Here is a 13,790-nt window from a genome sequence, read left to right on the forward strand (position 1 = left end):
ATCTTCTTTCTAACAATATTGCACCCCACCTCCAAACTCAGCATGCAACTGGAGACAACCAATTTAGCCTTTAGAACCTAGGTCACCCAAACCTCCGCAGTCCAGTTGTAGTAAGCAGGTGATTCTTGTACTTGCAACCCAATGGCTCTTTCTCTGAACAATGCAAGAAAGATGGGCCTTATGCCCCACACCTCCAAGATCAAGTTCCTCTACCAACCTGGCCCTGCTGCATCACACTTCCCCTGAATTTAAAGGCTCACTTTATCAGCAAATTATGAAATTCAGCACAGACTTCAAGGTGCTAACAATGCTTTTATCAATTGAGGGACAGGATCTCTGAAGCTAATTACCTCAGACTGTACAGAATGCCAGTCCTCCTATATGCTTCAGTTACCTATAACTAGAGCCAGGATTTTGCCATAAGTGCCCTTTTATGGCTTTTTTGATGTTTTCAGCAAGATAATGCCTTTTTCACGATCGAGTGCCTAAATCAGCCTTTTTTTGCCGTTGTAACGTAACTTACAAGAACATTTCCACCACCGGGGCAAAACCGGGGGCACCACCATCGGTCGTTCATTCGTGGGTAGTGGACGAGGCCCCAGTCTTTTGCAGTCAGGCTGTAAGTGGGTGTTAAGTGGTGATTGGAGAGGGGTGGGTGGGGAAGAGTCGAGTCTTTTCAGGCTGGAGTCAGGCTGTGAGTAGGTGTGAAGTGTTGTTTGGGGGGGGGAGGGGGTACCGGGGTTAAGTTTCTGTTTATCGAACCTGCAGCAGAACTCGTTCAGGTCGTTGGTCAGTTGACGATTGTCCAAGGAGCGGGGGGTATCCTCTTGGAGCTTGTGATTTATTGCAAGCCCTTCCAAACTGAAGAAGGGTCATTAGCTGAGAACTTGCTCCTCAACTTCTCGGAGTACCTTTCCTTGGCAGCACTGATTCCTCTTCTCAGCTTGTACTTCGCCTGCCTGTAGAGGTCTGCATCCCCGCTCCTGTAGGATCTACCCTGGCAAGCGTCAAAATGCCTAAAGTCAAGTCAACGCCTTATAAAAAACGGAACGATTTGGTGATAGTGTACCGGAGTGATATATTCTCTACAGCCAACTGTGTGCTGTTTTGCAAAGCATGTGAGAAAGCAGCAAATCATGATAAGAAATATTTTGTCTCCCAGCATGTACAGATAGCTGAACACAAGTCGGGGGCAGAGAAACTGAAGGTGGGAAATACGCAAGCTTGTCTCCTACTGCTGGCTCCAGTCGCAAATCTGAGTTTTCGAGTGATCTGTACAAGGCATTCATTGATGCTGGAATTCCATTGTTGAAACTGGAAAAGGTTTTTTTTAGAGAAACACACAGAGGAACATATACCGAGTGAGTCATCATTACGGAAAAATTATGTTGACAGCAACTTCAACATTGTTGTGCAGAAAAGTAGAGATGAAGTTGCACGCAACAAAATATGGATCTCAATAGATGAGACAATCTGTGCTGTGGGGAGATATGTTGCCAATGTGGTCATCGCTACACTGGAGGCAGGTCAACAATCAAAGGAGTATATCGACATGAATATAGAGTCTGCAGCTTGTTTTGGGTATGCACCAGTGATCTCAGCTGGGGTAGAAAAAAGCTTCTCAGAACTGAAGCATATTCTGTCTGGCAGATGGCATAGTTTAATACCACATAATTTGAAAAAAATGCTAGTAATTATGTGCAACCAGGCAACTTTGGTCATTTAATGTAGTATACCTTTATATTATAATTTTGAAACATATTTTGGTGGTGGAAATACATGCCTTTTATGCCTTTTTTTGTCAATAAATGCCTTTTTTGTGCCTTTTTTGTAATTTTATTATGCCTATTTGCTTATTTCAGAGATTTTTAGCACCTAAACATCCTGGCTCTATACAGACATTTTAATGCACTAGAAAAATACCACGCAAGATAACATCCACAAAATCCTCCCATTGCCCTGGAAGATAATCAAACCAGTGTCAGTGTCCTTGCTCAGGCTAACTGCTCCAGTACTGAGGCCCTATTTACTCTCAGTCAGTTACACTGGGCAGGCCTCTTCATTGACATGCTCAACACGAAACCCCCAACACAGGCACAGCCTTGTAATCGGAGCGTGCAGTAACTCTGTGTGAGATGGGGAAAGAGTGCACCTTCTCACAAGCAAATGGAAAGCTAAGAATGGCATGAGGTAATATAATTAATTACTATAAAGCTTATATTAAAATGAATGACTAACATATTAAAGTACATTTTCTCACCTCAGTATCAAATTGAGTGATTGATGATTGGTCTCTGAGGTCCGTTGGATACCGAGAGGCACTCTCTTCCTCTTGCTGAAGGGCGCTTTGTGCCTTAGACTAGACAATGTATTTAAAAATGTAAATTTTAATTGAACTATGCACATTCGCATGCACATCTTTCACTTCAATCTTGTCCCAAGTCTCATGCAAACCATCTCTTTTTATCCACAAGACCTGTTGCTGATCTTCATTTGTCTCAGTTTGATAGTTCCAGGTCTGTCAACTTCACACCAGGACAACAGCTGTCCACCAAAATGGTCCAGATCACGTTTATAGCGATAGCATTGAAAGAGATTAATGTCCAATGGCTCTATTGAATTTAAGGGTTAAATATGAGTTTCAATTATTTTAAGGAGCTAAAAGATGAATTTTTCACTGTCTGCCTAATTAAACAAGTTAACCTTAAACTCAATAGAGCCATGGACGACAATCTCCTTCACTGCTAAATGCTATAAACAACATTTGGACAACATTGAACATTTAAATTAAAAATGGAAAACATTAATGGAAATTGTAAGCATAGTTATCCAGTTCATAAATAGGAAAACAGTACTAAGAAGCAAACAAACCTTAATATTACAATATTAAAATGCCGAAGAGCTGAAATATCAGAACTTTAATGATGTTCAAACTAACATAAGTTCAGAGAAGGACGCAAAATGCTGGAGTAACTCAGCAGGAAAGGCAGCATCTCTGGAGGGAAGGAATGGGTGACGTTTCGGGTCACCCGAAACGTCACCCATTCCTTCTCTCCAGAGATGCTGCCGGTCCCGCTGAGTTACTCCAGCATTTTGTGTCTATCTTCGATTTAAACCAGCATCTGCGGTTCTTTCCTACGCATAAGTTCAGAGAACCCATGTCCTTTTGTCAGATTCAAGTATACAAAACAACCACCGAGCAACCAATGGATTACACGGACAGTTCCTATCACCCATGGTCAGCCATAATCTCATATTAAAGATGTTTACACAAAAGGAAAGACCTTGGAGTAATAATAAATGAAAAGTGTTCCAGAGAGGCATAGATAAATGGACCATCGGTTGTGCAAGTCTGCCATAAACAATCTTCTACAAGGCTAATAGCTGTTCTTAAAATAAATTGCAAAATTGTCTGAACAGTAAGAGGAAATTTTTGTTGCAAAATACAAAACCATTCATCATTTTCTTAAGTATAAAACGTGACTGCAACTGCAGACATACCAGCAAAGATCTTCCTGAGTAGAGCACACCTCTTGCACTAACTATTCTATTCTACCTAACTAACCTTCTTCAGATGTTGCTGCAGCTGCCCCCAGAGCTAAACTGCATGACCCCAGTTGGAGGCAGTCAGGTGGATGGGACATTTCCTCACCTCAGCTCTGACATTTGTCAAAGCTCTCAATATTTATTATTGCCTCAGAATTCACCTCATATTTAACTTTTTAAATCTATTAAAAGTTAAACATTCTAAATTACTTAAAAATAAAAACAATCACTAAAATCCCCTACAAAACACTTAATTTAAAAAAATTAAACCATACATAAAAAATGCAATTTAATTTTAACCTATATTGTAACAGTCCTACAATCATCATATAAATGTATGGGCATATAATCCTGCCTCAGTCTTTTCTGGTGTATGACCCATGAACAGATCACCCACTACAAGTGATAGAGAAAAAAAAATCACAGCAGTCTTCTATTCCACTACTGAATTCCATGTATAGTTTACAGAGAAGTTTAGCCAGAGAATAGCTAACAAAGCTTGACCAGCAAGTTTGGGATGCCCATATTTGTACAGAAAGCCTAAAGCGTGCAAGAATATAAGGATATTGAGAAATCTGAAATACCCATAAAGACCCAATAAAATCCAGGTTAAAATATCCAACCAATGCAAAGATCATTGCTTGAGCCTTGCATAGTAAGTTATATACAATGACAAAATATTAATTACACTATTTTTCTATTTAACAAATAGAAATTATTAAATAAGCATAAAACAAAACTACTCCAACCAAAATTATACATTTTAACAAAAATCATTAGTCTTTAATTTTTTTAAACTTTCACATCTATCCTTTGTAAACAATACGTACCCTGGCTGCTTTCAGTTTCTCCCTCATTTTCTCTCGCATGGAGTATTCAGCAAAACTAGTACTTGGTGTACACTCACCAAGAGGAGGAAGAGCTGATGGGAGATAATTTACAACAGTTATTCAGGGAAAGACATTCACAGATGCATTGTGCCGAAAGAACAGTTTGGGCTCATCCCTCTTCATGATTGAAAAACCCACACGAGGATCATCTTTTAAGTCTGAATTCAGTTTCAAGTAAGGTCTCGACCCGAAATGTCATCTATCCATGTTCTTCTGAGTTACTGCCTGACCTATTGAGCGACTCCAGTTGTGACCTTTTGTGTATTAACCAGCATCTGCAATTCCTTGCTTCATCATCCTTTAAAAGGTTGGCCATTGGAATTGGTTATAATTAGTATAGATTCAGCACCATTTTCAAATCCTCTAAATAATACTTTTCTTATATGAGTGGATTAATTCAAAATGTAAAATTTCATTTAAATTGGATGAGGAACTATCAGGAAAAAATAATTCACAAAGTTGTGCATGCTGTATCTTAAGTTCATAAGTGATAGGAGCAGAAATTAGGCCATATGGATCTTTCTCTCGCTCCTAACCCCATTCTCCTGCCTTCTCCCCATAACCCCTGACACCCAATGTTCTCTTGGTGGACTAGATGCCTACAAAAATTCCCGCTATAACAACAGGTGGTGTGGGGTAAATTAATGGTACCTCAGGAAGCCTCTCTTTGAATTGGGTACACAGATGTATTACCATTACCTCATCTTATCCAGAAATATGCTGTCAAAATTTGTCGACAATTCCAAAGCTTTACTTGCGTGACTTTTCCTAATTAACAACCAAACCAATTAAATATTTTTCTGGAACATAACAAGTTTGTTGCTTTAAACATTGTTTCAGAAAATAGGAATTTAGCTGTTTTTTACTGCCACAGGAACAAATATATGGTATTTAATTGTGTCTGCTCTGCTTACTGGAACAAAAGACAACCATTTATATGCAACACCTTGCCCAATCTCATTATGGCTTGATGGGCTTTTGCAGCCAATTAAGTGTTCACAAAACATAGCAGCCAATTTGTATATATATATATATATATATACACATATATATATAACACCAATTCCCAAGAGATTGCAGAAGGGAAAACTTTGTCCAGCACATAAAGGAGCCGTCAACAGCTCATGTTTGAAATCATTTACATCTGCGCATGAGAACCAATGTTGATTCTAAAAGCAGCATCTCTAATGGTGCGGTTTAACGGGGCGCTCGTCTAAAGCTGTGGAGCATATGAACAACTTCTTGTACAGGATGGCGATTCTCTGAGTTCTCTACACAGGATTGTAGAGGCTGCATCCTTGAATAGATTTAAAGAAGTTCTACATATTTTCTTGAAAGGTGGCAGAATTGAGAGGCATGGGGTACTGGTACAGGAGAAGAGTTGAGGTCTGGGATAGTTTATATATATTGAATAGCCGGGCATGCGTGAAGGGCCACACAGCTTATTTCTGCTCCTATTTTCTCATGTCCTTATTTTTGCTCAGTACCTCCCAGACTAGTCACCCTGGTTACGCACAGAGGTTTTTATCTGGGATTCTTGAAGACAGAAGCAGGGGAATTTATTATGGGGAACAAAGAAATGGCAGACGAGTTAAACCGTTACTTTGGATCTGTCTTCACTGAGGAAGATACACACAATCTCCCAAATGTTCTAGGGGCCGGAGAACCTAGGGTGATGGAGGAACTGAAGGAAATCCACATTAGGCAGGAAATGGTTTTGGGTAGACTGATGGGACTGAAGGCTGATAAATCCCCAGGGCCTGATGATCTGCATCCCAGAGTACTTAAGGAGGTGGCTCTAGAAATAGTGGAAGCATTGGAGATCATTTTTCAATGTTCTATAGATTCAGGATCAGTTCCTGTGGATTGGAGGATAGCAAATGTTATCCCACTTTTTAAGAAAGGAGGGAGAGAGAAAACGGGTAATTATAGACCAGTTAGTCTGACATCAGTGGTGGGGAAGATGCTGGAGTCAATTATAAAAGACGAAATTGCTGAGCATTTGGATAGCAGTAACGGGATCTTTCCGAGTCAGCATGGATTTACAAAGGGGAAATCATGCTTGACAAATCTACTGGAATTTTTTGAGGATGTAACTAGGAAAATTGACAAGGGAGAGTCAGTGGATGTGGTGTACCTCGACTTTCAGAAAGCCTTCGACAAGGTTCCACATAGGAGATTAGTGGGCAAAATTAGGGCACATGGTATTGGGGGTAGGGTACTGACATGGATAGAAAATTGGTTGACAGACAGAAAGCAAAGAGTGGGGATAAATGGGTCCCTTTCGGAATGGCAGGCAGTGACCAGTGGGGTACCGCAAGGTTCGGTGCTGGGACCCCAGCTATTTACGATATACATTAATGACTTAGACGAAGGGATTAAAAGTACCATTAGCAAATTTGCAGATGATACTAAGTTGGGGGGTAGTGTGAATTGTGAGGAAGATGCAATAAGGCTGCAGGGTGACTTGGACAGGTTGTGTGAGTGGGCGGATACATGGCAGATGCAGTTTAATGTAGATAAGTGTGAGGTTATTCACTTTGGAAGTAAGAATAGAAAGGCAGATTATTATCTGAATGGTGTCAAGTTAGGAGGAGGGGGAGTTCAACGAGATCTGGGTGTCCTAGTGCATCAGTCAATGAAAGGAAGCATGCAGGTACAGCAGGCAGTGAAGAAAGCCAATGGAATGTTGGCCTTCGTAACAAGAGGAGTTGAGTATAGGAGCAAAGAGGTCCTTCTACAGTTGTACCGGGCCCTGGTGAGACCGCACCTGGAGTACTGTGTGCAGTTTTGGTCTCCAAATTTGAGGAAGGATATTCTTGCTATGGAGGGCGTGCAGCGTAGGTTCACTAGGTTAATTCCCGGAATGGCGGGGCTGTCGTATGTTGAAAGGCTGGAGCGATTGGGCTTGTATACACTGGAATTTAGAAGGATGAGGGGGGATCTTATTGAAACATATAAGATAATTAGGGGATTGGACACATTAGAGGCAGATAACATGTTCCCAATGTTGGGGGAGTCCAGAACAAGGGGCCACAGTTTAAGAATAAGGGGTAGGCCATTTAGAACGGAGATGAGGAAGAACTTTTTCAGTCAGAGGGTGGTGAAGGTGTGGAATTCTCTGCCTCAGAAGGCAGTGGAGGCCAGTTCGTTGGATGCTTTCAAGAGAGAGCTGGATAGAGCTCTTAAGGATAGCGGAGTGAGGGGGTATGGGGAGAAGGCAGGAACGGAGTACTGATTGAGAGTGATCAGCCATGATCGCATTGAATGGCGGTGCTGGCTCGAAGGGCTGAATGGCCTACTCCTGCACCTATTGTCTAATATTCTATCAGTGAGAAGCTGTGGAAAATGTTACTCTGGGTGCTACGTGGGGTACACTCTGTTTTGCTCACACCCTTAATCATTTCTTTGCTTTCACAAGCATAATTCACCTTTACCCCACCCTTACCTCGCAAAGCACATACATTTGAAACACTCCACATTTTGTTTGTATGCACAGGTTAGAAATAAAAAAACATTATATTAATCCTTTCTGCCTTAAACGTTATATGCCATACATGGCATTCCACAACAATTTTCCAGCTTGAAATAAAGTATTAAAAATAATGCTTTATAGACATAAATATTATGCGAAAAATGTGAATTCAAAGGGAATAACCGCTTAAAGGTCAACAATTAATGCCAATTATTATGATCCAATAGAATGAATCATAGCAGTGAAAGGTTGCACGTTGGGTCAAACCCTCCTGACAACCAGCTAGCACTTCCTTAGGGAAGTATCAGCTACCTGCAGACCATTTATCAACAAGTTCTGTATTTCCATGCCTGCACACTACAGTGTGGATGTAGCGAATGCACTGGTGATTAAGCATATTTGACTTGACATCGAATGGATTCACTCTCCTTCTTTAAAAAAGAAAAGTGAAAACAAGTGCTCTGCTCTTTTATTTTATTTCAAATGAATAAAAGCACTAATAGTCTCATTAAATAAATGCATTTTTTTAATATAGTTTTTAAATGAGCTGTCATCTAGGCCCATCAGGAATGGCCTTTGCACACCTAAACACTGGTCACCACTCATATCTCACTTGTTCTGAGGGTGGCTGTGGCACCAAGGCCTCCTAGATAAAGGTTGAGGGCAACTGCTGTCATCCTGCAGAAGAATGTGAATCAGAGGCTGATGCAGCACAATCTGCCTCAGTATTCCGATGTTCAGAAATCCAGAAAATGTCAAATGATGTTGTTTTCTTAGGGCCTCGATCATCCTAGTGAATCATCTAGTTGGAAGGCAAATTAATCACCGCTATTTAGAGCTGGGCATTGTACATCAAAATAAAAAGGCAGCAAACAGCATTAATTTTGTTTTGTTAGTGATAGCTTACATCGCTGACGACGAGTGATTTTGGTGATGTCCTGCGGGGATTCTTCATGATTAAAATCAATAACATCATCCACAAGCTAGGAACAAGAATACAAGTTAGTGTCAATGACCTGTTTCCATGCTGTATCTTCCAATCAATCAAAACTAAAACAATGTATTTTGTGAGGAAAAAAATATTTTTCCACTGAATCCTTAGTCACCTTGCTATAATGACAATTTACAGGAACCTAAATGGCACGATGGAATGGAGAGGAAATGGGGGAAATTCACCAATTACCACCAGGCCACTCTTATGCTGCATCTGACAACATGAACAACTGGGCATACCTTCCTCTTGCTCTAGTGGCAAACACCAACCTGACAGAGATAACTTCATCCCTCCTCTCACATTCATGGGCAATAATTGTGTCCCATTGTGCATCAACCAAATGGTCAGAATAAATGCGAGGAGGTTATGCCTGAATTGATGAAAAGGACAGCAAGTAAATTGATATTAATATTTCTGCAGAATTCTATTGGTCCTCAACCACAATTATCGGTAATTCCAAAAAAATTAAATTTGTTTAAAATCAAGAGAAGTACCAATTTGGTATATCTGGTAATCTCTCAAACAGAAGAGAAACCAGGTTAGAAATAAAACTGACATAAACAAAGATGTACAGGAAAACATACAGGGGCTTTTCTTCGTCGCCTTTGGGCTCTCATGGTCTGTTTGAGCTTCTCCACTTGTTCATCCTCATTCTGAATATCCTGCAGAAACCACAATGTAAATCTAGTTTTAACTAAGGTATTGAGAAAGCCAAGTTAGTCACAATTTAGTAGCAGTAAAAATAAACCTTTGAAGTGAGGTTAAAGAAAACATATTGGGGAAAATGGTTGTCTTCAGTCCAAGGAAAGTAATATAAAAATGGTTGTTCTTGCAGAGTCCACACAATTTTCATTGCAAGTTAATTCACACAGGCTACCAATTTGGAAAGGGAAGATATTGGAAAGATGAGGCATTGAGGTAGACAAGACAGAACAAACATTGTTGCATCGAACTACAATTTTTTGTAAAGGTGAACCAATTAAGATAAAGAAAGTTAACTTTTCTTAAAGAGCAAAGTATTTGGAGTTTCAACATGATATAAATAAAAAGTTGAGAAACTGACTAATATAGGAAAGGGCATAGAAGCCCTTTGGTTAGGAGGATAGGATGAGCATGCAGGAAAGTAAGTTGGTTATAGGACAGATAAAAAAACATGGAAAGAGGAAAAAAGCTGAATCTTATTATTATAATAAAGCATATTAAGTATTCACATACAACGACCATTGTATAATTGGAGCAGGAAGTCCTGAGGAAAGAGGACAATAAATAAGTAGACATTAAGGACGCTGTTGGGATAGTAAGTGAGCAATTTCCATCAGTATTTACTGAAGAAAGGGATATTGTAAAGTATTGTAAGTGTTAAAACAAAATGAATATTATAATAAGTTGAAAAAGGATCATTGGAGACACCTGGCAGAGGTAACGCTCTGGTAAAGCTTCCTATAATGCAGAAATTGACATGCAACAGCCATGGCCCCTGCTGCTTGGATGATGAATGTAATGGATGAGCAGTTAGAGCACAGTGACACACAGAAGATTTATGGAGAATGGATATATGGAATTCAGAGAAAGGTAGCAGCCAGCTGGTGACATATAACCAGAGGCACAGATTTGGAGGGGGGGGGGGGGGGGGGGACCGCCTCACGATGAAAGCATCACAGAGGCTGTCATGGAATTGTGTAAACATGTAGTACATATAGTTTGCAGTTGCACGCCAACCGTACATTAAGTGTAAAATTATATTATGATTGATAACTAACCCTGGGTGTCCTAAATGACACACATGCAGTCAATGACATTATCAGTCTTTCTTGGACTCTTTTACCACAGCCAACTCCTTCATTCACTACAGCACCCCCTCCCCCCCTCATCTAATGACTCAAGATATGCTTAATTTTTAACATTTTTCAATTTTTATGAAAAGCCAATTACATTGCAAAAACATTGACTCGGTTTCAACTACAGGTGCTGTCTGACATGCTGAGCATTTCCAGCATTTTATCTTTTTATTTCAGATTTCAACCATTGGTAGATTTCTGCTTTTTGATTTTTATTTCAGTTACCTGGATTACTGATTTGCCAAGTACTAAACCAGAAGATCCTGCAAGTATCTCATGAAGCTCTGGAAGGATCCAGGGACAAAAAAAACCCAATTGGAAGCAATGGTGACCCAGAGTGTCTGGTAAAGGCACCATACCACCAAGTCCTGTTCCAGGAAGTTGCCAAATGCCTGCCACCAACTAGCATTCCAAACACATCAAGCAAGCTTATTCCCTTGCTGTAGACCAGCCGTGGTACAGCTCCACACTGCTGGCAGAGTGTTGCAACTATCTCACCTTACTTTTTCTGTTGCTGCTGGTGCTACTGAACCTTCTGCTTTCACTAGTTGCTATCTTGGTCCTCATTAAAGGTCCAAATGAGTGTAAGTATCACTCTGGATGATGTGACAGTTCAGACCGATGGACCTCCAAAATGTAATGCACAAGCAACTACAAATTTTTACACAAGTAGATAATAAAGTATCAGCTGCATTGGCACATTTCTTTGCCTTGGGCTGCAATCCCCTCAATGATTACTGTTTCTTGCCTTGCTTTCATTGGTAAGTCTTGGAAACTGAGGAGCTAGAGTCAAACTTAGAAACCCATTAACGATATTGCTGTAATTGAGTGACTAACATATTGACCAAGCCGTCTCTCATGTGGGGGCTTAAGCACAGCCTAATGTATTACAGTTAAACCTGGGTGTAAGCAAGATAAAAACAACTTCCTGATGCATTTATATTGTCGATGTTTCCATATCAGCTCTCTCCAATCTTACAGGCAGGATATGTAGGCTTTGCAGAGCGTGCAGAAAATGTTTACCAGACGCTTCATTAAAGGCTATGGGTTATAAGGAGGGGTTGGACAAAATTGGATTGTTTTCTCTGGGGTGTTGCATGCTGAGGGAAAACTTGGGAGAAATATATAAAATTATAAGACACATAAGGTAGATAGTCAGAACATTTTTCCCCAGTGTGAATTGTAAATACTGGAGGTGAGAGGGGCAAAGTTTGATGGTGCTAGGCAGAGTACTTTTTTTTTAAAGAGAGGTATGAGTGCCTGGAATGTGCTTACAGAGGTGGTGGTGGTGGAGGCAGACATGATAATGGCATTTAAGCAGCTTTTGGATAGGCACATGGATATGAAGGGAATGGAGGGATATGGATCAAGTTCAGGCAGAGGAGATGAGTTTACCTTATCATATTTGGTATGGATATTATGGGCCGAAAGGCCTGTTCTGGTGCTGCACTGTTCTATGTTCTAAAATTACCCATCCAAAACTAGCTTGGAGTGTTTGAAAGTGGATATTGGTACCTTGCAGGGCTGTGTTCTGGAATATTTAAAAAACATAGTACAGGTTATGATCTTGCAAAGGGTTAAGAAGAAATGTCCAAATTAGCCAAAATTCCACAAAATCTTCATTGAACCGTTGTTAGAATAATCTAAAAACATGACACTAATGTGATTTACAATAACTTTAATTTTTTTTGTCTGTATAATTTATTTCTGAAAAACAGAGCAGGCCATTTCATAGGGGAAGATGGTGATTTTGAAAGTAGTTCATGAACAATGTGTTTGGCATAAAGATAGACACAAAAAGCTGGATTAATTCAGCGGGTCATACAGCATCTCTGGAGTAAAGGAATAATTGATGTTTTGGGTTGAGATCCTTCTTCAGACCCCAAACGTCACCTATTTCTTTTCTCCAGAGATGCTGTCTGACCCACTGAGTTACTCCGGATGTTTGTGTCTATCTTCGGTTTGAACAAGCATCTGCGGCTCCTTCCTACACTGTGTTTGGCAATATGGTTTTAAAACAAAAACCTTCACATTTTTCAATTAACATGAAAAAAATGAATTTGGTTTACCCACCAAGAAGTAGAACTAATTAATTCAGAAATGTGTATAATAATTTTATTTAGTTTATTGTAAGAATTCAGAAATAAAATCATTCTGTTAAATTCCTTTTATGTGCAGTTTTAATTTACCCGCGATTAGTATGAATGGAAAACAAAAACAACTTCATCTAAACTTAAAGGATTTATCATTGGTAGAAATTGTCCACTTGATCTTAATCTGTTTACCAAAACATCTGCATCCTTGAAAATGCAAACACTGAGTAAAGGTCTACTGGGATCTAGATTTACTGGGTCAGACATCATACTGAAATTAAATTGGTGTCACTGGAGGAACTGCAGGCATAAACATACAAAACCTGCAGTGCTTTGCAAAAACTGAGCCAGGAGATTTTTTTGTTTCATTTCTCGTCATTCTCGTGATGTGGTGCACTTCACAACCACATTGTTTGTTTTCCATCTAAAAGGCAAAGCAGCTGAAGTCTGGGACCATTTTGATCAACAAAATGGAAATAACTGTGTAGTAGATTTTATACAGTTATCCCTTCTTATTCTGCACACTTTCCAACAAGATTGTAATCCCCACCACACAGACTAACTGTGTTTCTCCACATTGATATATTATTACTATATTTCAATACTCTGCTACAGGACAAATGACAATAAAACACTTTTGACTAGTTCGAGTGCTCCCCAACCAAAAACACAATAATGGTTTAAATTTCAATTTCTATTTGGAGAAATTTCATTATATTTTGTGAAAGATCACAGCCTTTATGTGTAATCATAATTCTGGGAAAAATCTATTTGGTTATGCTTTGTTTTATAGTAAGGATATTGAAATGACAGGATTTTTGAGGAGATAAAGAGAAAATATAATGTATAAAGCTATGAATCAATATATGACTAATGAGAGGGACTGAAGGCACTTGGCAAAGCAACTGCATCACTACAATTCATATGCAATGCTAATATACATATCCAAATAAA

At 39.5% G+C, this 13,790-nt stretch overlaps 1 protein-coding gene across 5 annotated transcripts in view; it reads right to left on the reverse strand.

Moving 5' to 3' along the window:
- The window catches only part of cc2d2a (coiled-coil and C2 domain containing 2A), a 127,232-nt gene that overhangs the window by 97,711 nt on the left and 15,731 nt on the right, over positions 1-13,790 (reverse strand). For 4 of the 5 annotated variants that reach the window (XM_078401073.1, XM_078401052.1, XM_078401062.1 and 1 more), the window contains exons 5-8: positions 9,490-9,567; positions 8,819-8,894; positions 4,377-4,468; positions 2,261-2,359 (exon numbers count right to left, since the gene is read on the reverse strand). In XM_078401073.1, coding sequence (XP_078257199.1) covers positions 2,261-2,359; positions 4,377-4,468; positions 8,819-8,894; positions 9,490-9,567 — 345 coding nt within the window. Of the gene's footprint in view, positions 1-2,260; positions 2,360-4,376; positions 4,469-8,818; positions 8,895-9,489; positions 9,568-12,138; positions 12,275-13,790 lie in introns of all 5 variants that reach the window. The other variant, XM_078401084.1, reaches the window with a different exon arrangement.

The sequence above is a fragment of the Rhinoraja longicauda genome, chromosome 1 (genome assembly GCF_053455715.1).
Source record: "Rhinoraja longicauda isolate Sanriku21f chromosome 1, sRhiLon1.1, whole genome shotgun sequence".
In the NCBI taxonomy this organism is placed as follows: Eukaryota; Metazoa; Chordata; class Chondrichthyes; order Rajiformes; family Arhynchobatidae; genus Rhinoraja; species Rhinoraja longicauda.